The following is a 27,385-nucleotide window of genomic DNA, read 5'->3' on the forward strand; positions in this document are numbered from 1 at the left end:
TTTCACTTTGCTGGGTCCTGCCAGACACTCTCCGGACTGCGCGAGGTGACATGCGACTCATTTCGTGGTGGAGGGTCACATAGTTATTCGAACTGCACAAACATATGAATATTTACAATTAACTTGACAGAAGTGTTGTACATTATACATCTTATATGTAGCCATAGATATATATAGACATAGATCAAACATACAATTTGTTAAAATTTGAGAAAAAAGGCATATATAACTGAATAAACATTGTTAAAACCATGTAAGAACATTGTAAAATATGATTTGGGTCCATTTTGGCAAAAACGCACACAGCCCGGCTTTGGCCATATGGCCCACAACGTGAACTTGTCAAATCCAGGTGCACGGAGCCCCTGGGGCTTTTAGTCATACCTCAGGCAGCTATCCGTTAGAAGAACTACCAAGTTTCATTGACTTGCACCCAAAGAGTCAAGAACTGCGATTTTTTTACGAATTAATTTCGGACTCTGTCCCGGCTGGTCTTGACCTATTTTTGGATCTAAATTTAGATCAGGTAGATCACCACATCATGCACAAAAAGACACGTCACTAGCAAACTATGTCAGACATCATCATGAGTTTGTGTAAACAAAATGGAGGCCGGAATCACTCAGTTGAATCGAACTCCGACCAAACACCACGTAATAACTAGGTTAATTTATGCACTCGTGTGAACAAGCCAACTGTCGAGCTTCACAGATGTCGTCGTTGGGTTTGTTTTACAACCATAGGAGGATTTTTGAACTGTAAATGCACTCAGCTGCAACAAAAACGCAAAACGAAGGCTGTGAGCTGCACTGTGCCTTTAAGGGGAACATTAATGTTACTGTAACACATTTTGCGGGCGGGAGATGCGAAAAACCGCACTAAGTTTTTCCAAAAACAAGAAAAACCGCACTAAGTTTTTCCAAAAACAAGAAAAACCGCACTAAGTTTTGTTTGGCTGGCAACGTAAAGGTATGTGTAGTCATCACAGATCCTCATCTGCGACAAAACGACTTGAACTTGAAGTCAAATTGTTGCATTGCTTCCACTGTGCTCTTGGCCAGCTCTGCAGTATCTGACTTGACTGGCTCTCACACACAAACGCACGCACGCACGCACGCACACACACACACACACACACACACACACACACACACATACACATACATACACCACCAACCTCGTCTCCATTCCTGGTCTATAGACTATAATTATGTGACCCTCCACCACGAAATGAGTCACATCATACACATGTCACCTTGCGCGGTTCTCCGCTAGGCTTAATTAATATAAGTCCGGGGAGTGTCTGGTAACAGTGTGAGGGTCACCTTAGTCACAGGCTTATAACTCAAACAGTTTTCGCTCTTTTCTAAAACGGTTGTCACCACTGGATAGAGCATAAAAAACTCTTTTGGAAAATGTAAAAATATGAAAATCATGCAAAGGTGACATGCGACTCATTCCGTGGTGGAGGGTCACATATTAAAACATTTATAGTCAAAACTTGACTAAATGTAAAAACGTCAAATATAATAGGGAAACCAAGACTGAAAGCACCGTTTTCGATTCGAGACTCAATGACCGAGACTAAGAGAAGGTGGTCATTGAGAGATGATTGCGTCATTTATGTACTAGAAACGTCAGAGTGAAAAACATTTTCTCAAGGGAATTTGTGCGACCAAAGCCAAAGGTATTTTGTCCAGTAAGTTTAGAGTCACTTTTAATGGCTTTGTAACTGGAGGTAGCTTCCACATACAGACTGCTAGAACTGTTCCAAATGGAATATTACTGATAAAAGCAAGACCAAAAAACCATAAGCCTTATGATAAGGTGTTGTACCATTATTGTTACATTGTATCAAGTGTACAGCATATAAAACTCTTCGCATCGCAGCCGCTGGATAAATCGAAAACGCAGACCTTCGTAAAAGTGCAAACCGTTTATTGGAAGACTTTTCTGCAAAGGTGCCTTAACCAGCGACAAAACGAGTAGGGCCTACCATTTCTATTGTCTGCCAGTTGTATTGGCCATATTCGAGCCTGCACAGCACGGTAGCGAACGTACGCTCAGTGATTCACACACAAACATGCACACACACACACACACACACACACACGCCCAGCCCAGCCCAGCCCCCATCTCCCCCACACCCTGTCTCTTTCCACCCTTAGCTCACATGGAAATGCCCATCACCGAATATCCCTGCTTTTCACTCGTTCTCAATCTCATTTCAGTCTCCACACTCCGCACAGAAGCCACACCCTCACACAATAACCCTGCCACCACCAAAAACCACTCTGCAACAAAAATCAGATTCGACATCGGCACTGGCCGTGGCGATGGCGATGGCGGAAAATGGCAACAACTTCACCACCGCCGCAGTAGACGAAAATTACATCACAGTCAAGCCTCCCACCCCACAAGACGGGAGGTCCAAGTTGCGGAGGTATGTGGTCAGCAACCTGCTGATCCTGCTGCTCATCACCTCCATGATCCTGGGCGTGGTCATGGGCGTGCTGCTGAGGCTCCGCGACAAAGCCTACACGAAGGACGAGGTCACCTACCTCAAGTTCCCTGGGGACCTGCTGCTGGGCATGCTGAAGATGACCATCATCCCGCTCATCATGTCCAGCCTCGTCACCGGCATGTGCTCCATGGATGCTAGGGTAAGGTAAACTCTTCTATAGCTACACGTTGTTGATGTTAAAAAAAAAATCAAGCCAACGAAACCAACGGGCGAATGACAAAACCAAACGGGGATGTTGCGAAGATTAATTTTCTGATAGCAAGATGTCAGCCAGGAGATGCTAGGACAAACACTTTCCTAGCAACACATTGTTAAAAATATGAAGCCAACGGGCGAATAACAAAGTCCAACGGGGATGTTGCGAAGATTGACTTTCTGATATCAGGATGACAGGCATGAGATCCCAGGGTAAACAGTCACTGTCATAGCTTCGCAGTCATTGTTGATGTGAAGAAAAAAGCAAACGAAGCCAACGGGCAAATGACAAAATCCAACGGGGATGTTGCAAAGATGAATTTTCTGATAGCAGAATGTCAGCCAGGAGATGCTGGGACAAACACTTTCATAGCTACACATTGTTACAAAATGAAGCCAACGGGCGAATGACAAAACCAAACGGGGATTTTTTGCAAAGATTGACTTTCTGATAGCAGGATGACAGCCAGATGCTAGAGTAAACACTTTTATAGCTATACATTGTTGATGTTAAAAAAAATCAAGCCAACGAAGCCAACGAGCAAATGACAAAATCAAACGGGAATGTTGCTAATATTGGTATTCTGACAGCAGACTGACAGCAGACTGACAGCCAGGAGAGTTCTGGTCAGGCAGTACCCCCCAGCGGCTAGCGGGCCCATTAACAATGTTTTCTCCACTTCCTGTCGCTATTAGTCGACTTTCCTTCGCCGTTTGAAAGGGGGAACGTCTGTTTCGGTAGAAGATACAACCGCAGAGTTACAACCGTCCGCCATGATGTTCCACGAGTGACGTCACTGGCCTCAGGGCCGCCCGGTGCAGTTTGATCAGGTGCGCGAAATCGGATTTTATTAAATAAAAAATCAGCAACACAAAATTTTGCAAAATCGTTTTCGGAATATTAACCTGGGTTGTGACAAAAATGTTTTGAACAGAAAAAAGTTTTGCTCTCTGGTTGGTCTTTAATGGATGTCCTTATTCAAATGCAAAACTTCTCCATCAGACACAGAGAGGTTGGAAAGGAATGACTGTACTTTCTACCGGTTTCCCCATTTGCCTGGCTTGCATCTTTTTGGACAGTGCTGATCAGCAAAGCGGGCACCACAGGGCTGTCACGCCGCACACCTCACCACACCCATTTCCCACAGGTGTCCAAAAAGATGGGCTTCAAAGCTGTTGTGTACTACATGACAATCACTCCCGGCCATGGCTGGAATCCTTGTTGGTTTTTTTTTCTCGTTTGTGTGTTGATGTTTTTTCTGTGTTTTTTTTTTCTCGTGTTTTTTTCTCGTTTTCTTTTCTTTATTGTATAGTCCCATCGCTGGGAAATTCGGGTCGCTTCATCCAAACTTGTGTAAAGCTAGCAGCGACCAGGGCCGCACTACCAAGGTGTATGGATGTATTTAGGTGTAACTTGACCAGCCACCTACCTGCACTTCTGGCAGACTGCCAGAGATCTCTCACGTGTCACAATGGTGACACGTGGATGGGACTTGAATGCCGTCTCTAAAGTTGACCCGTGTCCGCCCTCGGATTCGAGCCCGTGACCCGAGGATCGTAAGTCCAGTGCTATCTATAACAGCTGAGGTACCGGGCAGCACTGAAAAAAGGATATAAACTGACAAGAATACAATGCGTTTTAAGTAATTTTTTTCATCAGTTCCATTTCTTTATTATCTCATCGGTGAAAAATTCTTGTCTCCGGCAGGTGCCCCAGAAGATGGGATGGGCCTCCAAGGCGTTGAGCACCACCAGGTGATCAGCATTTTTACGGTTATCACAGGACCAGCACCGTCCACACTTCACTGTTCCAATTCATCCCCCTGTCTTCTACTCAGTGACAGGTGTCCGAGAAGATAGGTCTCAGAGACGTTGTATATTACCTTCATTAAGCCGCCATTAGAATAATGGGGCTTACTGGATTTGCTCTGTCTGTTTGTTTGTTTGTTTGTTTGTTTGTTTGAGGCGGGCGGGCGGTCAGTCGGTCGGTGTTTGTCGGGTAAGACTTGTATCTCTGGGTCAATTAAGGCCATGTGAGGGCCAAATCGCTATTTTCCATATCTGATGATCAGCACTGTTTGTGTCGCTTTTGTTATAATACTGATGGTCTCTGAATTAAAAAATGTTAATGTGTTTGTTTATTGTGTATGTCGTTGCTATAGAAACAGAAAAGTAAACAGCAGCCATATTGGATTTTAGGAACCGTTTTTTCCATATCCAAATGCTCGATTTCTGTCCAATATTTTGCATAAATATAGATTTAGATCATATCTACAGATTTACCATTTATTTTTTCTGTGAGTATTACAGTTATTTAAAAAAATTTTTTTTTATCATAATGTTGAAATTTTGCGTAAAATTTAATATTAAAAAAATCGTAAAGCCAACATTTCTTTTCCGATTCATTATTCAAATGGTAACTCTGTAGATAGTATGTAAAAGTACAAGTATGCAGAATTTCACAGAAATCTAACCAGTAGATTTGAAATCATTTCGTTCCCAAATGTCAAAACATGCAAACTGAGGAAAAGGCAAAAACGCACACAATTTGTTTTGAAACCATTGATAGTTGTAATTAAACTCAAAATACATACATGTATCTCCAAATTCCACACTGAGGAATGTCTTTCACACCTTAGAGACACAGTTTAAAAGTTAGGGAAGACATAAAACATAAGTTATTTCAAACATGTGCAGTACACTATGAAAATTGTTTGTCCCGAGTTACAAACAATGCATACACACACTCCCAATTACAGCATGCACACCAAAAAAAGCTCGCTCACTCGTTCACGTTCACGTTCACATTCACACACACACACACACACACAAGCTAGCTCCAAATTACGAAACGTACCCAAGTCATTAATTGCACATATGCGTACAATAACCACAATATATATGAGAATAATGTTAACCACAATAACAATGACAAGTCGCGTGAAGCAATATAAAAACATTTAGTCAATCAGTATGAAACTTAAATATCAACACCACAAACCAGTCATCGCCAAGACTACGAGATACATTAAGATAGTCTCGGCTAACAATACCGAGACGGATCACGCTCGTCTCCGCAAAGCATGAGACCGTATAGTACTTACTAAACCTATTTTCTGTAATTCTGAGCACATTGTTAGAGTGAACATGACATATCTATATATTTTTGAATTCAGGAAAAAATGAGGAATGCAATGCAGTCAAAGTTTATTTTGTTACTAAAAATTAGATTTTAATGACAAACTTAACAAGCAAACTCATTACTTTATTTTTAAAATTTTGAGCTGAAATGCAATACCATAGTCCGGACTTCGTCGAAGATTGCTTTACCAAAATTGCAATCAATTTGGTTGAAAAATTAGGGTGTTAGAGCGCTGCCTCAACTGCCTAAAAAAATCCGGATATGACGTCATCAAAGACATCTTTCCAAAAAATGGAAAAAAGACATCTGGGGATATCGCACTCAGGAACTCTCATGTTAAGTTTTATCAAGATTGGTCCAGTAGTTTCCTCGGAATCACTTTATACACAAACACACCATGAGTCATGACCCTCGTCTCGATTCCCCGTCTATGTTAAAACATTTACATAGTCAAAACTTAGAACATGCCTGCAGCATATGCAGGGCCACCTTCCAGCTGAACAAGTTCTTCCAGTCTCTTTGACTTGGCTGCCCGCACTTTGTCTCTCCTTTTACTTTGCTTGTCTCTCACAGCCTTCAGACTGTTCCGCACCCTCTTGTGCATCCTGGCTGCTCCAAGCCTCTTCATGTGATGTCCAGTCTGGAATCCGAAGAACTGGGCAGAGTCGGCAGCAGCAGCAGGTCCAAAGTTGAACTCTCTAATAGCAGTCAAGACTGCAAACTCAACACGACTGCGGGAAGCAAAGTGGTCCTTAGCACATCTTGACCAAATGAGGCTGTGGAGACACTCATTGGCATTTTGTGTCTTGCCAGAAACACATCTGCTGAGTAGGTGTTCTTCAGAAAGTCTCTCATAAATGGGCAACAGGTGTGCAGCTAACTTCTCCTCATTGAGGGGTGTGTGGATGAGGTGTTTGTGTGGACCTGGAACTTGGTGCTTCGCCAGCGCTTCCTGAAAGAAACACCACGAGCTCTCTCCAGCAGGACAAAGTTCATGTTGTGGATTTTCGTCAGTGGAAAAACAATGGTACAGTGATGCCATGATTGCTTTTTTCATGCTACACACATCCTTGTTGCTACGAATTGCCCGGTTGTAGTAAATCTGTAGCTTGCGTATGGCATTGCCTGTCAGCTGACCCCTTCCACGTCCACCAAGAGTCACCCCTCGCTTTCGGCAGTCTGTCACCATGTTGCGAAGAGCTGTACCAAGTCGTTTACTCACATGGTTCACACACTCTTCCTTGTCAATGTGAATATCCTCACCATAGGGCTTGATGTCGTTGAGCTCTGTAAAAGTCTTGGAGTCACCGTCCGACAGAAGTGTTGTGTAGCGAAGCTTGTTGGTGTTCACCGATCGACGCCATATGACACGGGCTGCTTCCACCTCCATCATCCCTGATGAGCCTGCAAACAAGAACAAAATAAGAAATGTAATTTGCAAACAGAGTATTTTTTAAGTGTGTGTGTGTGTGTGTGTGCACGCATGTGTTATTCACAGTCATTGTACAGCTAATACTTCAACTATAATTAATACAGAAAAGAATTGAAATAAACATGGAATTACCAAATTACTGTATATTAAATTTCTAGCAGCAGGTATTTTTTTATTTATTTATTTATTTACTTTTATTTATTTACGAGGATTTATATCGCGCACGTATCTCACCCCACAAGGCGACTCAAGGCGCATGTTACCTATTAATAGTGGTGAGAACATGTTATATTGTGGCACTGAACATGTTAGATTGTAAACGTTAAGCATAATATTCATCAATTGATACTATTTGAACATTTTTAAATACACTTGTATTGTGCCACACATACATACGGTACATGTATGTATGTGGCCACACATGTATACATGTATGTATGTGTAAACTATTTGCCACCCCCTGACCACTACTAGCTCCCTCTGTTCTAAGCCCGTTGATTCTGAAGACTTGTGAATCTCACTTCATGCTGTAAATACAGCTCTCTCTCTCTCTCTCTCTCTCTCTCTCTCTCTCTCTCTCTCTCTCTCTCTCTCTCTCTCTATCTGTGTGTGTTTTCTTATTATTTTCATCACACACATCCACTCCCCCATGCCCTGAACTATTCTTAAAAATTGGATTTATATATGCATGTGTTACAACTTTCATTATTATTATCATAAATTGATGATCTGTCTTTATGACGCTTTTTTGTAATCCATCATCCATGCCTTTAGTTTTGGTTTTCAGTTTCACTGGAATGCATGGAAAATAATATCCACTCATCACTATTACATTTACTTGTAATTTGCTATATTTGAGTAAGTTGCTTAAATTTGAAATAAACTCTATTCAAATATTTCTGTGCAAACAAATATAATTTACCTTTATAGTTCACCTCACACTTGTCCAAGTGGTCCACGAGCCAGGCCGCATACTCCTCTGGTTTTTCCTGAAACAGCTTCTGCCCCGTAGACTCGCACACCTGGCAGTAGGTACACATGACATGGGCATCAACACAGAGTCCAGTAAGTAAGTCCACAGCACACCCAACTCCAATGTGCGAAGAGTGTCCACGAGTAAGCCAGGTGCCATCATAGCTCACAATAATGTTCAGGGTGTCATCGACACCAAGAGTAGTGCCACAGTATCTTGCATGAACTTCTCGAACATATGCAACAGTCTCACTGAACACATGCTTCCGGAATCCCTCTAGTTGTGTGAATAGTTGGCTGGCATGAGTATGAAAGGTCTTGTGGTGAAGTCCAGCTAAATCCATGTTTTCACAGAAATTTCTGAATGTGGTGGCTCCCAGTCCACAAGCAAGCGAGGAATACACTGCCTGTCTGTTCATGTCGAACACTTTTGTCTTGGATTTAAATTTTGTCGCCAGATACTGTTCATACACAGGCTCTTCGCACGAAGAACAGTTCACCTGGGCAAATACTGCCAAGCCACTTGTTGGTCTGGAGTCTGTGCAAAGAGACAAGCACTTGTTTTTGCACTGTGGACAGCACAAACTTGCAACCATACTGTCTACTTCGGCAAAGTCTACAACACCCCTCTGGGTTTTTACCAGGGTTTCAGTAGCAGCAGATGACTTAGTGTCAACTCCACCGGAAACAAACCTCTCATACGATTCTTTTTTGAACTCACTTCTTGTCTTCGTGCCGAGAATGTTTTCAGTTGAAGGAATCGACGCGGAAAATGTAGCACTAGCAGACGACCCCAAAACCGGCACAAATTCTGTCACGTCAGTCAGCACAGAAGCTGATTGCGCTGATTTCTTCGCCTTCCATTGACTCTTCACTTGATCTGTCCTCTTTTTCGTAGATTTTGGGGCTCCTCTGGTTGTTGATGGCTTGGTGCGAACCATTTTTGCACAGGAGCGTGTACTTTCACTGCTTGTAAACAAGCGCCATTGTTGTACCACGTGACCCCGGTTGAACGAATCAAGATCGCATCGTACGTCATACTCTCCGTATAAGGAAGTTGGCGTAGATTGAACTACATTGACAATGTTCCGTTAGAGCCGAAGTAGTCCGGAAAATAACGAAACAACGGTCACATGCAAACAGGGGAGGCTATGTAGCATGCAACGTCATGCAGTGTTCGCCCTGTCGTCTGCTCAAATTTGCTGATCAAGGTGTTGAAAATCGGCAATAATAAGGCAAGTTCAGGACAAATGAACGCAATCAGGCGAGGGTTGGTTTATTGAATTTATTTTTATTACACAAAAAAACCATGTATATGCAACATCAACGGCAGAAATTGAAAGAAAAATGACCACAGTTTTCCAAACAGTCAAAATGTCTAAATGCCCAAATCTGCCCAAAAGCTCAAAAATCACCCCCGCACATCCCCTTAAGCTCAAATTTTATGAAATTGTTAGGAATAGGCTTTGTTTTTTGTATGCAAAAAATTACATTCCTAAACGGTAGTCAAACGGAAGATAATCATTAGCTTTTAACGCTTTTACAAACCGAGCCAGGGGACGAAACCCACTGACATACTAATAAGAGTGCGGGAATTCCCGCAGGTTACTTCCCTTTCCCCTTTTTGGTTCAGGCTGATCTATATTTTTAGATGAGTGTTTTGGTTTGGCAGCCGCCATGCTTTTGTTCAATTTCATTTTACGTGCTCCGATATTTGGATGCTTTGTTGGGCGGTAACAGCGGAGTTTGTTTTATTGGTGTGTGTGGTTCCGTGGTACGGACTCGTTTGCCAAATAAATAATAAATGTTTTAGTCTTATGTTATTACTAGCATTTTGTTTCTCACTTCGACTCTATATATTCTATAAGAATCAGACAGTGTAAAAGTATTACCATCAACATACTCAGTTTGCTGAAAAATAACTTTGATTTGAGTTATCTCCCTTCCTTAGGAATGTTTTAGAAGATAGTAGAGATTCAGGGCCCGGCTTCGCCCGGGGGTGGCCTCAAAAGCATTGAAAGGCATGTGCTGCCCACTGAGAGTGTCACAATATATATTCAATTCCTACTTACATGGTTTTTGACTCACATGCGAAGCAAAAGTGAGTCTATGTACTCACCCGAGTCGTCCGTCCGTCCGTCCGTCCGTCCGTCCGGCCGGCCGGCCGTCCGGAAAACTTTAACGTTGAATATTTCTTGGACACTATTCAGTCTATCAGTACCAAATTTGGCAAGATGGAGTATGATGACAAGGCCCAAAAAAACATACATAGCATTTTGACCTTGCTTCAAGGTCAAGGTCGCAGGGGCCATAAATGTTGTCTAAAAAACAGCTATTTTTCACATTTTTCCCATTTTCTCTGAAGTTTTTGAGATTGAATACCTCACCTATATATGATATATAGGGCAAAGTAAGCCCCATCTTTTGATACCAGTTTGGTTTACCTTGCTTCAAGGTCAAGGTCACAGGAGCTCTTCAAAGTTGGATTGTATACATATTTTGAAGTGACCTTGACCCTGAACTATGGAAGATAACTGTTTCAAACTTAAAAATTATGTGGGGCACATGTTATGCTTTCATCATGAGACACATTTGGTCACATATGATCAAGGTCAAGGTCACTTTGACCCTTATGAAATGTGACCAAAATAAGGTAGTGAACCACTAAAAGTGACCATATCTCATGGTAGAAAGAGCCAATAAGCACCATTGTACTTCCTATGTCTTGAATTAACAGCTTTGTGTTGCATGACCTTGGATGACCTTGACCTTGGGTCAAGGTCACATGTATTTTGGAAGGAAAAATGTGTAAAGCAGAAGGTCAAGCATGTGAGTCGTATGGGCTTTGCCCTTCTTGTTATGGAATGAGTTACCTCCCTTTCTTGTTTCTATTTGGATGGCGTGGGTTGTGTAGAAGGATACTTTTTGAGTCACTTGAGAAAAAGTGACTCTATGTAATCGGTCAGTGTTAGTCTGTCCGGCCGGCCGGCCGTAGACACCACCTTAACGTTGGACTTTTCTCGGAAACTATCAAAGCGATCGGGCTCATATTTTGTTTAGTCGTGACCTCCAATGACCTCTACACTTTAACGATGGTTTCGTTGACCTTTGACCTTTTTCAAGGTCACAGGTCAGCGTCAAAGGAAAAATTAAACATTTTATATCTTTGACAAAGTTCATCGGATGTGATTGAAACTTTGTAGGATTATTCTTTACATCAAAGTATTTACATCTGTAGCCTTTTACGAACGTTATCAGAAAAACAAGGGAGATAACTAGCCTTTTCTGTTCGGCAACACACAACTTAACGTTGGGCTTTTCTCGGAAACTATAAAAGTGACCGGGCTCAAATTTTATGTGAACGTGACTCATTGTGTTGTGAATAGCAATTTCTTCCTGTCCATCTGATGCCTCATATAATATTCAGAACTGCGAAAGTGACTCGATCGAGCGTTTGCTCTTCTTGTTATGTTGAATATTTCTTTAGAAAGTATGGGCCGTTCCTGAGTAATATCATTGGTACTGTGAAGGTGAAGTGACGCGAAACTGTGTACGTCATTTACTTTGGAAAGAGACGGTAATGAGTTACTTCCCTTCGGGTCTCGTTCGATCTCTGACAGCATGCGAACATGCGTTGGATTATTAAGCCGCCTTGTAAAGGGTGCTTACTGGATTTGCTCTGCCTGTTTGTCCGGGTTTCAGGTGTTTGTTTGTCTACCATGTCACCACGTGTAAAGAGCTCGGTCAATTTTTTTACATTTAGTCAAGTTTTGACTAAATGTTTTAACATAGAAGGGGAATCGAGACGAGGGTCGTAGTGTGTGTGTGTGTGTGTGTATGGGTGTGTGTGTTTGTGTGTGTGTGTGTGTGTGTGTGTGTGTGTGTGTAGAGCGATTCAGAGTAAACTACTGGACCGATCTTTATGAAATTTGACATGAGAGTTCCTGGGTATGATATCCCCAGACGTTTTTTTCATTTTTTCGATAAATGTCTTTTATGACGTCATACCCGGCTTTTTGTAGAAGTTGAGGCGACACTGTCACACCCTCAATTTTCAATCAAATTGATTGAAATTTTGGCCAAGCAATCTTCGACGAAGGCCGGACTTCGGTATTGCATTTCAGCATGGAGGCTTACAAATTAGTTGATGACTTTGGTCATTAAAAATCTGAAAATTGTAATTAAAATAAAAATTATCTTTTTATAAAACGATCCAAAATTACTTTTATTTTATTTTTCATCATTTTCTGATTCCAAAAACATATAAATATGTTATATTCGGATTAAAAACAAGCTCTGAAAATTAAAAATATAAAAATTATGATTAAAATTAAATTTCCGAAATCGTTTTAAAAACTATTTCATCTTATTTCTTGTCGGTTCCTGATTCTAAAAACATATAGATATGATATGTTTGGATTAAAAACACGCTCAGAAAGTTAAAACGAAGAGAGGTACAGTAAAGCGTGCTACAGCACAACAGCTACCGGGCCAAACAGACTCGTCACTTTCACTGCCTTTTGCACTAGCGGCGGACTACGTTCAGTTTCATTCTGTGAGTTCCACAGCTTGACTTTTCTTTCTTTATTTGGTGTTTAACGTCGTTTTCAACCACGGAGGTTATATCGCGACGAGGGAAAGGGGGGAGATGGGATAGGGGAAAGGGGGGAGATGGGATAGAGCCACTTGTAAGTGTTTCTTGTTCACAAAAGCACTAATCAAAAATTTGCTCCAGGGGCTTGCAACGTAGTACAATATATGACCTTACTGGGAGAATGCAAGTTTCCAGCACAAAGGACTAAACATTTCTTACATACTGCTTGACTAAAATCTTTACAAACATTGACTATATTCTATACAAGAACCACTTAACAAGGGTAATAAGTGAAGAATTTTATGGGTGAGAAAAGGAAAGTAAAAGGACTTTGGGGAGGCAGAAATAAAGAAACAAGAAAAAGATCCTAATTAGGTTCACGGCATCGAGAGTGATGCGACCTTCTCTCAGAAGTTAGTGGAGAAGGCTCCCCCATCCACCACCCGGGGGACGCGCCTCTACGCCAATTAGGGGGCGCGAGGCACAGCTTGACTAAATGTAGTAATTTCGCCTTACGCGACTTTTTTTAAAATTATTTTTTAATTTATTCAATTAATTTTTTCTAATTATTTTTTTCTAAAAATTATTTATTTACTTTTATTTTTTTTATTTTTTTTACATTTAGTCAAGTTTTGACTAAATGTTTTAACGTAGAGGGGGAATCGAGACGAGGTTCGTGGTGTATGTGTGTGTGTGTGTGTTTGTGTGTGTGTGTATGTGTGTGTGTGTGTGTGTGTGTGTGTGTGTGTGTGTGTGTGTGTGTGTAGAGCGATTCAGAGTAAACTACTGGAAATTGCTCAGAAAGTTAAAAACGAAGAGAGGTACAGAAAAGCGTGCTATGCAGCACAGCGCAACCACTACCGCGCTAAACAGGCTCGTTAATTTCATTGCCTTTTGCACGAGCGGCGGACTACGGTCATTGTGAAAAAACCCAGTGCGTTCAGTTTCATTCTGTGAGTTCCACAGCTTGACTAAATGTAGTAATTTCGCCTTACGCGACTTGTTTTATTATAATTTATTCATTTAACATTTTTTTGTTTCCCTCCCTCGTAGGATAAGATAAGAGAGGGGGTGAAGTGAATAGCGCAAAGAGGGGGGGGGGGAGGGGGGAGGGAGGGGGGAGGGAGGGGGTGGGGGTGGTAGCTATTTTGACTGCTGATGCAATCGCCAGTGGCTCCTGGCACTGGAGGGGTGATGACACGGTCAAGTGAGGCGGAGGGGGGTAGCTGTCTAGCCAATGTGTCTGGCCTTGATTGGTGGTAGTCCTGAGTCCTTCTCAAAGTGGGGGAGAGGGGGGGAGGGGGGGATGAGTGGGCAGTAGAGAAGTGACAGATTTTGAGATCGCCCGCGAGAGATATTTGTTCGCCGGCCGTTCCGATTAACTACGTTGCCTAACGACTTTGTGCTTCAGCGAAATCTGAATCCGCCCGGCGGGCGATTTCAGAGGAATTTCGAACCCGCCCGACGCGTTTTGAACCCGCCGGGGGCGATCGGGCGACCGCCAATATTCAGCCCTGCAGGGTGAGACATGAAGCCTGTGCTGCGACTTCTGTCTTGTGTGTGGCGCACATTATATGTCAAAGCAGCACCGCCCTGATATGGACCTTCGTGGTCGGCTGGGCGTTAAGCAAACAAACAAACAAACAAACACACTTTACTGTTCGCATTTATCACACCTGTCGTCTACAGGTGTCGGAGAAGATGCGGGGTCTCCGGGCCGTTGTGTGCTACCTTCATTTTAATGGTCAACACAGGATTACCACACACACACACACACTTTACTGTTCGCATTTATCACACCTGTCGTCCACAGGTGTCGGAGAAGATGGGTCTCCATGCCGTCGTGTACTACCAGGTGGTCAGCTCTTTTACGGTCAACAAAGGACCACCACCACACACACTTCACTGTTCCCATTTATCTACAGGTGTCAGAGAAGATGGGTCTCCGAGCCGTTGTGTACTACATGACTACCACTCTGCTGGCGGTCATCCTGGGCATCATCCTGGTCGTCACCATCAAGCCGGGAACCAAGGACCAGAGCAAGGAGACTTCTAACAGGGACGAAGTCAGTGCGCTCGCCACGTTCCTCAACCTCGTCAGGTACCACAGGGAATAATAATAATAATAATGATAATGCATAATTATAAAGCGCTGTACAATCGTTGGAAAAAAATACAACAACAACATAACATTATATAATCACACAGATATCAATGAATAACACACTGCACTATAAAACATTATCACAAACACGTCACACTGTCCTACAGCATAGTGGTCCTGGCAATGCACACGTCCCTTATCAGGGGCGGATCACATCATTTTTAAGGGGGGGTTTCCAAATTTCTTTTAGGGACAATTCGACCACGTGAAGCGTTAAGTTGAGGGTGCGAAGCGTTCGAACCTCTTAGCGGGGCCAGGGAGCATGCCCCCCCCCCCCCCACAAAAAAAAAAAAAAACCCACCCAAAAACAAAAACAAATGTTGATAAAAACAAGAAAAATGGAGCAAACTGGTGCAATCTGAGCCAAGTAATTTCCCCTAATACACCGTCCAAAAAGTAAAGACCAATTTGGATAAAAACAAGGACAACTGACCGATCTGGTGCAACCTGAGCCAGCAAATTACCCAACTACTTTCCAAAACCGTCCAAAACCGTCAGTTAGAAGACAAAGGATTGGCTCCTAGGGGGTCCCCTCGGAAAAATGTGGATCAAAATCAAGGAAAATTGAGCAATCTGGTGCAATCTGAGCCATCTGTTTTTCTTTGTTTTCAAGTTTATTTACTTAATTTTTTTCTCTCTTTGAAATTATTTTTTTTAGTCTAGGGGGGCTCGCCGTCAAAATCAAGCACATGGCGAATAAAAAAAAACTACATTACGACTGCACACGACTACGCTTGTTTTGTGCAGTTCAGCATAAGCGTGGGGCGAGCGTGCAAGCTTCCCGACCTAGCAGATCCCACCCCGACCAAACCACGCTCATGGAGATCCTGCCACGTTTGGCCCACGATTGGCCACGCTGTCGGACACTTTTCCGTCGTAGCAGAAGCGGCGTCTATATTATGTGACAAGGGTATTAGTGCCATGTGCTGGATTTTGACGGCGAAACGCCCCGATTTGATAACTTTTTCAGATCGGCGTGATCGGCATGGTCGTGGTAAGGACGCGGCGCTGTGTGACCGGGCCCTTATTGAGCCCGAACTTGCCTTGGCGAAAACTTGGCGAAGTCTGTATATAAACTAGCCAAGCCAAAATTCAGTGCGAAAGCTTCGTGCTGCGCGCTTCGTAAAGCAGACTTCGCGAAATCGACCTGGCCCACTTAATATTAGGCTTTAATAAAAATTTTTAGAATTTTGATATTTTGATGTCCTTCTGAGATACAACAGGGAACCTGAAGCGTAGCTAGTTTATAGCCTTTGGTGACTTTTACACTTTGTATAAATTATACTAAATTGCCCCCTGTTGTCTGTCAAGGTCACATTGTGCCACAGAGTGACTGCACCCTAGCTGCCCATAATATGAACTTTATAAAAGGGAGTCGGTAAAGCGATTGCTCTTCTTGTTTGTATTCACAGTCAAGCGTTTCACTCCTGAGGCATCCTTTCTACAATTCTTCTATTTTCAGAAACCTGTTTCCTGACAATATGGTGGAGATGTGCTTTAGAAAGGTAAGCGGAGTATAAGGTGCACACACATACAACGAACAAAATAGAGTAAATGGTCATGGCGTGTTTAAACCTTGTGGCCGATATGTTTCAACACAATTAATGGTTTCTATACAGGTGTAATTAGCCCTCGATCTGCAAGTATGAGTGAGAGTGAATTAGTGTGTGTGTGTGTGTGTGTGTGTGTGATTGTGTGTGTGTGCGTGTGAGTGTGTGTGTGTGTTTGCTATGCCTGTACCCTTGACATCAATCAAAATCACGCTAAAGCTTTGAAACATCTTTGTAACTGTCTTTTTCTTTCAGAAAGTGCCAAAGATGATGAAGAATCTGGCTACAAGTGAGTCGTGGCGAATAGATGCATCGTGAAAAAGATAAGGAAAGCCATCTAAACAATCAGTTTTTACACTTACTTAAACCTATCCCCCTTCCCCCCCCCCCCCACACAGACATGCAGAACCAAAACAACCCAACTGCTAAATGAACCCATAAGCTTGCCAAAGATGTAAACCAGACGGACAGTAACCAGCGTTATGTTATGGACAGAAAGTGTGAACAACTCGAGTCATAAGCATCATACGGGTAAGCGAGGTCCGGGAACGAAGGATGACGAATAAAAGGGGTTCCGGTGTAACACGAGAAAATTACTCCCACGAGATTTTTACTCCGGAGTAAACATTTCGTACGAAAAAGTTACTCTCTTTACGAAAAAAGCACTCCCCCATTGCACGAGAAAATGACTCCCCAAGACAGGTGAGTTCCGAGTAAACATTTCGTACAAAAATATTACTCCCCTGACGAATAATTAAATAACGAATAAATTACTTCACCCCAACACGAGCAATTTAACTTCCCATGCCAGGTGTACGAAACTTTTACTCCCTTGTCCCCTGTTTGTCTTGGTGGTGGAAGAGGTGGAGGGAGGGTAGCGCGACATTCGTTTGCGCGAGATCACTTATTGGCATTATCCCTTCGCCCGCATCCCATTTTTGCGTACGAGATTTTTACTGGAAGTAAAAAAAATGGGGAGTATAAGTTTCGTGGAGGGAGTCATTTTTTCGTGCCTTGGGGAGTTCTTTTCTCGTACGAAAAGTGTACTCGGAGTAAGAATTTCGTACGAAATATTTACTCCGGAGTAAATTTTTCGTGGAGTAAAAATTTCGTGTTACACCGGGCGATGTACTCAGATAACAATGTACGATACCAACTGGTAACCCTGGACGTTTCCCTCGACAAGATGTTCAACTGTTAGAAACAAGGAACCTTATACCTTTTACTGTGATACGTCTTAAATGTGAATAGTTTCTAGAGTAGGCCGGGAACAAATGAGAGAGTAAGATCGAGGCTGAATCGGTATCGCAGGAGAGGGTCTTGGATTAGTTTTGTTGCTGTCATATATGTCTTTAAGGAAGAAATGCTACGTTTTCAAATTTCTTGCAGATGAGACATATTCCAAAGTGGTGACAGGAGAAGGCACCAATATGTTGGGGGTGGTATCAGTCTCAATCATGATAGCTGCCTGCATTAACCATATCGGCGAGAAAGCTGAAGCGCTGCTGAAATTGTTCGAAGCTATCAACGAAGTGTCCATCATATTGGTCACTGCCTTTATCTGGTCAGTTTTGTATTTAGTGTTTTGTTGTTGATGTTTTTGAGTCACTTGAGAAAAAGTGACTCTATGTAATCGGTCAGTGTTAGTCTGTCCGGCCGGCCGTCCGGCCGGCCGTCCGTAGACACCACCTTAACGTTGGACTTTTCTCGGAAACTATCAAAGCGATCGGGCTCATATTTTGTTTAGTCGTGACCTCCAATGACCTCTACACTTTAACGATGGTTTCGTTGACCTTTGACCTTTTTCAAGGTCACAGGTCAGCGTCAAAGGAAAAATTAGACATTTTATATCTTTTCTCGGAAACTATCAAAGCGATCGGGCTCATATTTTGTTTAGTCGTGACCTCCAATGACCTCTACACTTTAACGATGGTTTCGTTGACCTTTGACCTTTTTCAAGGTCACAGGTCAGCGTCAAAGGAAAAATTAGACATTTTATATCTTTGACAAAGTTCATCGGATGTGATTGAAACTTTGTAGGATTATTCTTTACATCAAAGTATTTACATCTGTAGCCTTTTACGAACGTTATCAGAAAAACAAGGGAGATAACTAGCCTTTTCTGTTCGGCAACACACAACTTAACGTTGGGCTTTTCTCGGAAACTATAAAAGTGACCGGGCTCAAATTTTATGTGAACGTGACTCATTGTGTTGTGAATAGCAATTTCTTCCTGTCCATCTGATGCCTCATATAATATTCAGAACTGCGAAAGTGACTCGATCGAGCGTTTGCTCTTCTTGTTGATGTTGTTGTTGTGGTTGATTTGGTGTGTGTGTGTGTGTGTGTGGGGGGTCATTTCATTTTGTCTCTGATGTTGTGGCTGAGTTCAGATCACCATTAGTATTCTCGTATTTGTTGTCGTCATCATCATCATCATCCTCGTCGTCATCATCGTCATCGTCATGATCATCATCTCTTCTCTAATCAATTGAATGAGTTGACAATCAATCTTTTGTTGTCAATGTTTCCTGTTACTTTTTACTTAATCAATTATTGAATCCCTTGAGCCATCAGGAGAGTCTAGTGCGGCCAGTCGTACCAATGGCTGTCCGTTGACGAACAAATCTTAACGACGAGGGTTTTCTTTGACGTTATGAAAGCTCGAACTTGGAAACCTAACGCACTACATTTGTTTGAAGACCATGGTCCATGGTTCATTGTATGTTTGACATACGTCAAATGTCAACGTTACATTGGGTTTTGTTTTATTCTTATACTTTTTTGAAACTGGAGATTTGAACTTTCACACATTCCATTGGTTTGATGACCTCCAGACATGACCAACGTTTGGTTGACCCTCGTCAAATCTCAAGGTTACAGCAGGGTCAAATTTTGAATAAAACATGAACACCTCTCTTTTTTTTAACGTTTCAGAAGTGAGGTCTTTGAAACTTTACATGCTTTGATGACATAAAACACAGATACGACCTAAGTCTGTTTTGAACCTGGTAAATTTTCAAGGTAACGTTGATGTCGAGTTCGGGTGCGTCGAATGAGCATTTGTTCTTCTTGTAATTAATGTTGTGTGTGTGTGCTCTTCTTCTTCTTTTGTGTGCATGGGCTGAATATCCCTCGGTACACTCTCGTTTTTTTGAACGAGTGGGTTTTTACGTGTATGGCCGATTTTACCCCGCCATTTAGGCAGCCATACGCCGATTTCGGGGGAATTCGTGTGTGCTGATTCTGGCATTATCGGCGTGCAGGTACTCTCCGATCGGCGTCCTGTTTCTGGTGATGAGCGAGGTGATCAAACAGGAAGACCCCAGGACTGCTTTCTCCAAGCTTGCCTTCTACTGTCTCACCGTGCTACTGGGGCTGGGTCTGCATGGCTTCATCACTCTGCCTCTTACCTATTACGCCATCATCAGGAAGAACCCCTTTAAATTCATCAAAGGCATGCTGCCTGCCATGTTGACTGCGCTGGCTACTGCGTCCAGGTGGGTGGCGAGAATTTTTGTTGTTTTTGTTTTTGTTTTTTGTTGCTCACATTTCAGTTTCCCGCTTCGTCAATTTCGCAATTTCTCCACTGTGTGTGTTTGTATGTGTGCATGTGCCTGCCTGTTTGCCTGCCTGCCTGCCTGCCTGCCTGCCTGCCTGCCTGCCTGCCTGTATGCGTGCGTTTGTATGTGAACAAAATATCCGGAGCAAAACAATAGTCGAAGCCAGGGAGCGAATAGCTTAAAAGCAATTAGCCCGTTGGACGAAATATTCGGGGATTCAAAATTCTTGCCTCACCCTGATTCTGTGTTCCCACCAGTCTTGCCACACTGCCCGTAACGATGCGGAACCTGGAAATCAACAACAAGGTGGACCCTAGGGTCATCGCCTTCGTGGCTCCGGTCGGGGCAAACATCAACATGGACGGCACTGCTCTGTACGAAGCCGTGGCCGTCATCTTTATCGGACAGACCGTGGGCAAAGAAATGGATTTTGTCAAAGTGCTCACAATCAGGTTAGTGATGGTGTTGTGTTGGCGTTGTGTTGCTGTTGTGTTGGCGTTGTGTTGATGTAGTGTAGTTGTAGTAATGATGTTGTGTTGGCGTTGTTTTGCTGGTGTTGTAATGGCGTTGTGTTGATGTAGTGTGTAGTTGTAGTAATGGTGTTGTGTTGGCGTTGTTTTGGCGTTTTGCTGGTGTTGTAATGGCGTTGTGTTGATGTAGTGTAGTTGTAGTAATGGTGTTGTGTTGGCGTTGTTTTGGCGTTTTGCTGGTGTTGTAATGGCGTTGTGTTGATGTAGTGTAGTTGTAGTAATGGTGTTGTGTTGGCGTTGTTTTGGCGTTTTGCTGGTGTTGTAATGGCGTTGTGTTGATGTAGTGTAGTTGTAGTAATGGTGTTGTGTTGGCGTTGTTTTGGCGTTTTGCTGGTATTGTAATGGCGTTGTGTTGATGTAGTTGTAGTAATGGTGTTGTGTTGGCGTTGTTTTGGCGTTTTGCTGGTGTTGTAATGGCATTGTGTTGATGTAGTTTAGTTGTAGTAATGGTGTTGTGTTGGCGTTGTTTTGGCGTTTTGCTGGTGTTGTAATGGTGTTGTGTTGATGTACTTGTAGTAATGGTGTTGTGTTGGCGTTGTTTTGGCGTTTTGCTGGTGTTGTAAAGGCGTTGTGTTGATGTAGTGTACTTGTAGTAATGGTGTTGTGTTGGCGTTGTTTTGGCGTTTTGCTGGTGTTGTAATGGCGTTGTGTTGATGTAGTGTACTTGTAGTAATGGTGTTGTGTTAGCGTTGTTTTGGCGTTTTGCTGGTGTTGTAATGGCGTTGTGTTGATGTAGTGTAGTTGTAGTAATGGTGTTGTGTTGGCGTTGTTTTGGCGTTTTGCTGGTGTTGTAATGGCGTTGTGTTGATGTAGTGTGTAGTTGTAGTAATGGTGTTGTGTTGGCGTTGTTTTGGCGTTTTGCTGGTGTTGTAATGGCGTTGTGTTGATGTAGTGTAGTTGTAGTAATGGTGTTGTGTTGGCGTTGTTTTGGCGTTTTGCTGGTATTGTAATGGCGTTGTGTTGATGTAGTGTACTTGTAGTAATGGTGTTGTGTTGGCGTTGTTTTGGCGTTGAGCTGGTGTTGTAATGGCGTTGTGTTGCTTTTGTGTTGGCGTTGTGTTGATGTAATGTAAGTGTAGTAATGGTGTTGTGTTGGCGTTGTTTTGGCGTTGAGCTGGTGTTGTAATGGCGTTGTGTTGGTGTTGTGTTGGCGTTGTTTTGGTGTTGTAATGGCGTTGTGTTGGCGTTGTTTTGGCGTTGAGCTGGTGTTGTAATGGTGTTGTGTTGGCGTTGTTTTGGCGTTGAGCTGGTGTTGTAATGGCGTTGTGTTGGCGTTGTTTTGGCGTTGAGCTGGTGTTGTAATGGTGTTGTGTTGGCGTTGTTTTGGCGTTGAGCTGGTGTTGTAATGGCGTTGTGTTGGCGTTGTTTTGGCGTTGAGCTGGTGTTGTAATGGTGTTGTGTTGGCGTTGTTTTGGCGTTGAGCTGGTGTTGTAATGGCGTTGTGTTGCTTTTGTGTTGGCGTTGTGTTGATGTAATGTAAGTGTAGTAATGGTGTTGTGTTGGCGTTGTTTTGGCGTTGAGCTGGTGTTGTAATGGCGTTGTGTTGCTTTTGTGTTGGCGTTGTGTTGATGTAATGTAAGTGTAGTAATGGTGTTGTGTTGGCGTTGTGTTGGTGTTGTAATGGCGTTGTGTTGGTGTTGTGTTGGCGTTGTGTTGATGTAATGTAAGTGTAGTAATGGCGTTGTGTTGGCGTTGTTTTGGTGTTGTAATGGCGTTGTGTTGGTGTTGTGTTGGCGTTGTGTAGACCTTATGTAGTGTAGGTCTTATAATGGTGTTGTTTTGGCGTTGTTTTATGCGTTGTGTTGGTGTTGTGTTGGTGTTTTGTTGGCGTTAGGTGCTCACTTTTGGTTTAAAACAATGTTTGACTCATAATTTAACCGCCATCTACATCGGACAAACCCCGGGGAAAGACTAAGACTTCGTCAAAGTGCTCACTTTCAGGATTTTCTGCAGGGTAGACGGTATGCCTTTCTACACCATGTATATTTTTCAAGTCTATCAACAGTATGTTGTAACAGGGGCTAGGCTCTGTATTTACTGCACACACAAAAAGGAGAATGACGCCGAACCTCTCTTTGCATCATCAACAGTGTCACGGCCACTGCAGCGGCTATAGGGGCAGCAGGAGTTCCACAGGCCGGTCTGGTGACCATGGTGATCGTGCTGACGGCTGTTGGCTTTCCTGTCGATGGTATCGGTCTCATCCTTTCTGTGGACTGGTTTCTGTGAGTATCCACGACTTGCAGCAAGGTTTTTAGATTGTGCACATGGTGGCCGCCATTATAAGTATAGCAGGGGGTAGGGGAGGGGGTAGGGGGGGGGGGGGGGGCAGCGCAAACATCCGATGTATACAACTCTTTAAGGCAAGAATTTAAACAAAATTGTAGCGTCACCCGTTAGCATCAAATATCAAGCGCTCGGTCATATCGGCTGAAATGGATTTTTTAGAATCTTAGATTTCAACCAATCCGTACAAGTGCTTGGTACAACCAAAGTTGGGTACTCAGTTATCGTTCGAACCAACCCTGGAGTCTCTTCTTTCGGATTGGCTGAAATTGAGACGGATATCTTTAAGATTTCCCCCAATCCGACCCAGGGCTTGGATCCCACGCAGTTGAGCACTTTCTTGTGCACACCACCACTTGAGTCTCTTGTTTGTGCCCACCAGGGACCGGTTCCAGACGTCCATCAACATTCTGGGCGACGCCTTCGGGGCGGCCGTCGTGCACGCGCTGTCCCTCAAGGACCTGGAGAGGATGGACCTGGAAGACCAGCTGCGGGCCCAGAAGACCGCCCTCGAGGCCCTACAGAACACCTATTTGGACCATCGCAACTCTTCCACCCATACAGGCACCACGACGGAGTATGGTGGGCAGGACACAACTGTGTCGAACTACTGCCCTCCTCCTCTTCAGCCAGGGTCAGGGTTAACAGTGGAACAAGCTGAAAGCGACGAAGGCCAGCCGAAACGCTTCCCATCCACAGCCGTAGACTTCCACGGAGACAGGAGCAAGGGTACGCCTCAGGGTGAAGAGAATGCTGCGGGAGGAGCAGCAGAACAACCAACACACACTGACAAGGAATAGAATCCGCACGTGGTTTGAGGCGCGATAGAGGATGTTCAGAAATAACTGTGCGAGGTATGTATGGCTTGTGAAAGTGAATACTCTTGGAAAATATGAGGCACGCTTTCCTGCGTGACATTAGAGGGCATTCACCAGCAAGGGGGTTGTCTCCGAAACGTGGTCCTTGTCCACAGGCAGGCCGCTATAGATAGTGATTGGCCTATAATGTCACGCGGGAAAGCGTGCCTCATATTTTCCAAGAGTATTCACTCTTTCACAACCCATACAAACCCGGCAGAGTTATTTCCATAAGTCGTATTATATTAGGAATGTTATTGCTTAGCCTGGTCTTTCAAACAACCCTAGCCAGCTACGCTTCTTGCGTGGATTCTCGTGTCAGTTTTGTTTTATCGGTGTAATTTATCATTCCACCTCACCCGGGGGTGTTACCTGTTGTTACCTGTTATTACTCACTGAAGATAAATACTAGCTGCTACTGTCCCTTTTTGCTGGCATAAACATTTTGTGTTCACCCGGTGCCTGCTTCTTGTCACGCAGAGAATTGCTAGCAGATTAAAAGACAAATAGACAGACAGACGAACGGACGGACGGACAGACAAGGTATCATTTATCTGTTGAGGTGAGTGTTTAGTAGGTGTTTGGTTGTGCTATGTACAGCTTACTGTTTTTAGTTAATTTTTCAACGGAAGAACAAACCACCAAAACAAACAAACAAATAAACACACACACACACAAACACACAAACAACATATGTGACCCTCCACCACGAAATGAGTCGCATGTCACCTCGCGCGGTTCTGCGCTAGGCTTAATATAAGTCCGGGGAGTGTCTGGTAACAGTGTGAGGGTCACCTTAGTCACAGGCTTATAACTCAAACAGGTTTTGCTCTTTTCTAAAACGGTTTTCACCACTGGATAGAGCATAAAAAAACTCTTTAGGAAAATGTAAAAATATGAAAATCATGCAAAGGTGACATGCGACTCATCCCGTGATGGAGGGTCACATATAATGTTTTGTTCAGGTTTGTCAGTCAGAAAGTGCAGGTTGGGTTGGGACGGGGACACATTTTGAGAAATCTGTATGGTAACACCCTACTTTCTGTTGGTGTTTTGATACTGTGCATAGTGAACTTAAATTACCTGTGCTTGAATTTGGTAATGATTTGACCCGGGGTTACATGTATTGCGTTATTACGATTTACCACTAAATTTATGATGATTTTTTTCTTGTATGGCTTCGAATCATAGATAACATTCCACATACATTTTGTCAAGTAACATATGATATATTGATACTTTCTACCCATTTTTCTACAAAACAAAATGTATTATTTAACAAATATGCAATGGCAAAAATGACAATGACGATCACATTCAATATGAAAACGTTTTAGAGAAAATCATATCCGACTACATTTAGGAACCTACGCTAAACAAGATGGCGCGAGCTTCCAATCAGGTTGAAGCCATCTAGTTAGCGTAGGTAACCTAAATGATCCGACTACTCCTATATAAATATCATTAAAAGCAAAAGTTAATGAGGTGACCGCCCCGTTTCTTCCAAGGATGTCTGCCTAGTGCTTGGAGGGACTTATGCACAACATTTTATATGAATCTGAGCCGGGTTTCAAATACACTAGTATGTCCTTAACTTTGAACTTTTACTGATTTCTGGAAGACAGAGTCACTTTTGTATGCGTCTTTCGCAAGAGGACGGAGCTTCCACCGTTCCAATTTTAAAACGGGAGAAACACCGAATGGAACCTATGCACAACATATGAAATGAATTTGACCCGGGATTTAAATACACTAGTCTGTCCTTAAAAGAGAGCAAAACTTTGAACTTTTACTTGTGTATGACCGAGTTTTGTATGCGTCTTTCGCAAGAGCACGGACCTTCCACCGTTCCAATTTTAAAACGGGAGGAAAAACCGAATCATCAAAATAACTTAGGGCACTGAGTTTGATATCTGCGGTTAAACTGGCTACATCGTTCATGTCTGCCATGCATCATAGTTTGTCAATTAACGGCGAGTGTATTTTCGTGTGTGAACGTAAACGACTTTTATCTCAGTCATTACTTGCATTGTTAATAATACTTTTTCCTTTAACAAATATATTCCATTAAAATAAACTATCTCAAGTGTGTTTTTGTCGTTGTGTGGAGGCTGATTTGTGTGTTACACATTTTACACTGGCAAGCCTGTGTGCTTCGAATCACTGATACAGGCATGCAGGTAAGCATACAGCTTACTTACTTACTGCCTTTCACGCCTGGTGGCATACAGCATAGGCATATAAATAAATGGACATGTGATGCAAACTCACACACAAGGCAAACACACACGCACGAACGCACACGCACGCACGCACACATACACACACACACTGACACACACACACACACAAACGCACACACACACACAAGCGTTGCACGCGCACGCGCAAACATGGAAATGAGTTTCAACAAAAAGGACAACTGAACAAAACAGAAGGGGAAAACAAAGCACGCAACAGAACAAGCCAAAACATGAACAAGAAGGGCGGGGATGTAGCTCAGTCGGTAGCGCGCTGGATTTGTATCCAGTTGGCCGCTGTCAGCGTGAGTTCGTCCCCACGTTCGGCGAGAGATTTATTTCTCAGAGTCACCTTTGTGTGCAGACTCTCCTCGGTGTCCGAACACCCCCGTGTGTACACGCAAGCACAAGACCAAGTGCGCACGAAAAAGATCCTGTAATCCATGTCAGAGTTCGGTGGGTTATAGAAACACGAAAACACCCAGCATGCTTCCCCCGAAAGCGGCGTATGGCTGCCTAAATGGCGGGGTAAAAACGGTCATACACGTAAAAGCCGTGGGAGTTTCAGCCCATGAACGAACAAACAGAACAAGCCAAAACATGAACAAGAAGATAGAGAACAACAGGTTGATAGAAGCCGAACAAACGAGCAGATAGACAGCTGTCAGTGTACATTACTGGTTGTGACTGAAAACTGCAACCCGGGGAAATCCAGTTGCGACATGAGAACTTGAAGCATGACGCAGTGCGTCTCCCATGTCCGGATTTATGGTAACAATAAAAGGCGAAAACTGAACATGTCACCGTCTCAAAACAACCGGTTGTACAACACACAAGGAGCGAGTTAAAGTTTCTCTCCATCTAATCGGTAAGTAGAACTTGATGTTATTTCTAAATTAGATCAGATGTTCAACTGACTTTATATGATCATGATTGTCACAGTGTAGGTGTGTGTGTGTGTGTGTGTGTGTGTGTGTGTATGTGTGTGTGTGTGTGTGTGTGTGTGTGTGTGTGTGTTTGTGTGTGTGGTTGTGACGGGGGACTGGTGTGTGTTTTCACAGCAGTTCGTTTTGTTCGCAGTCTAGTCTTTGCTTGTTGCTGTTAATTTTTTCTTCTTAGATGCTTTCGTTTCAAGTTATGTTTGCACTTTTTCAAAGTAGCCTATACGTTGTTCTTCTTGGGGGGTATTTTTTGTAAAGAAATCGTAATATACACTTCTCGCACAATCAATCCGCTATCTCTCTCTCCTTCTCCCCATCCCTCCTCTCACCCACCACCCCCCCTCTCTCTCTCTTTCTCTCTGTCTCTCTCTCCTTCTCCCCATCCCTCCTCTCAC

At 43.2% G+C, this 27,385-nt stretch overlaps 2 protein-coding genes across 2 annotated transcripts; one reads left to right on the forward strand and one right to left on the reverse strand.

Annotated features, from left to right (window-relative positions):
- Positions 1 to 1,638: 1,638 nt before the first annotated feature.
- LOC138954796 (excitatory amino acid transporter 3-like) lies at positions 1,639 to 23,752 on the forward strand. The gene is made up of 10 exons (XM_070326564.1): positions 1,639 to 1,699; positions 2,232 to 2,663; positions 14,785 to 14,960; positions 16,486 to 16,528; positions 16,829 to 16,862; positions 17,963 to 18,137; positions 19,840 to 20,073; positions 20,394 to 20,588; positions 22,757 to 22,891; positions 23,335 to 23,752. Exons 2-10 carry the CDS (start codon positions 2,337 to 2,339, stop codon positions 23,750 to 23,752), a joined length of 1,737 nt encoding a protein of 578 aa, XP_070182665.1. The 5' UTR covers positions 1,639 to 1,699; positions 2,232 to 2,336.
- LOC138954798 (uncharacterized) lies at positions 4,759 to 9,662 on the reverse strand. Its single transcript, XM_070326565.1, has 2 exons — positions 8,216 to 9,662; positions 4,759 to 7,265 (listed from the first exon to the last, which is right to left on the reverse strand). The coding sequence occupies exons 1-2, from the start codon at positions 9,204 to 9,206 to the stop codon at positions 6,319 to 6,321; spliced, it is 1,938 nt and encodes a 645-aa protein (XP_070182666.1). The 5' UTR covers positions 9,207 to 9,662; the 3' UTR covers positions 4,759 to 6,318.
- Positions 23,753 to 27,385: the final 3,633 nt, after the last annotated feature.

Source organism: Littorina saxatilis, unplaced genomic scaffold (assembly GCF_037325665.1).
Source record: "Littorina saxatilis isolate snail1 unplaced genomic scaffold, US_GU_Lsax_2.0 scaffold_1131, whole genome shotgun sequence".
In the NCBI taxonomy this organism is placed as follows: Eukaryota; Metazoa; Mollusca; class Gastropoda; order Littorinimorpha; family Littorinidae; genus Littorina; species Littorina saxatilis.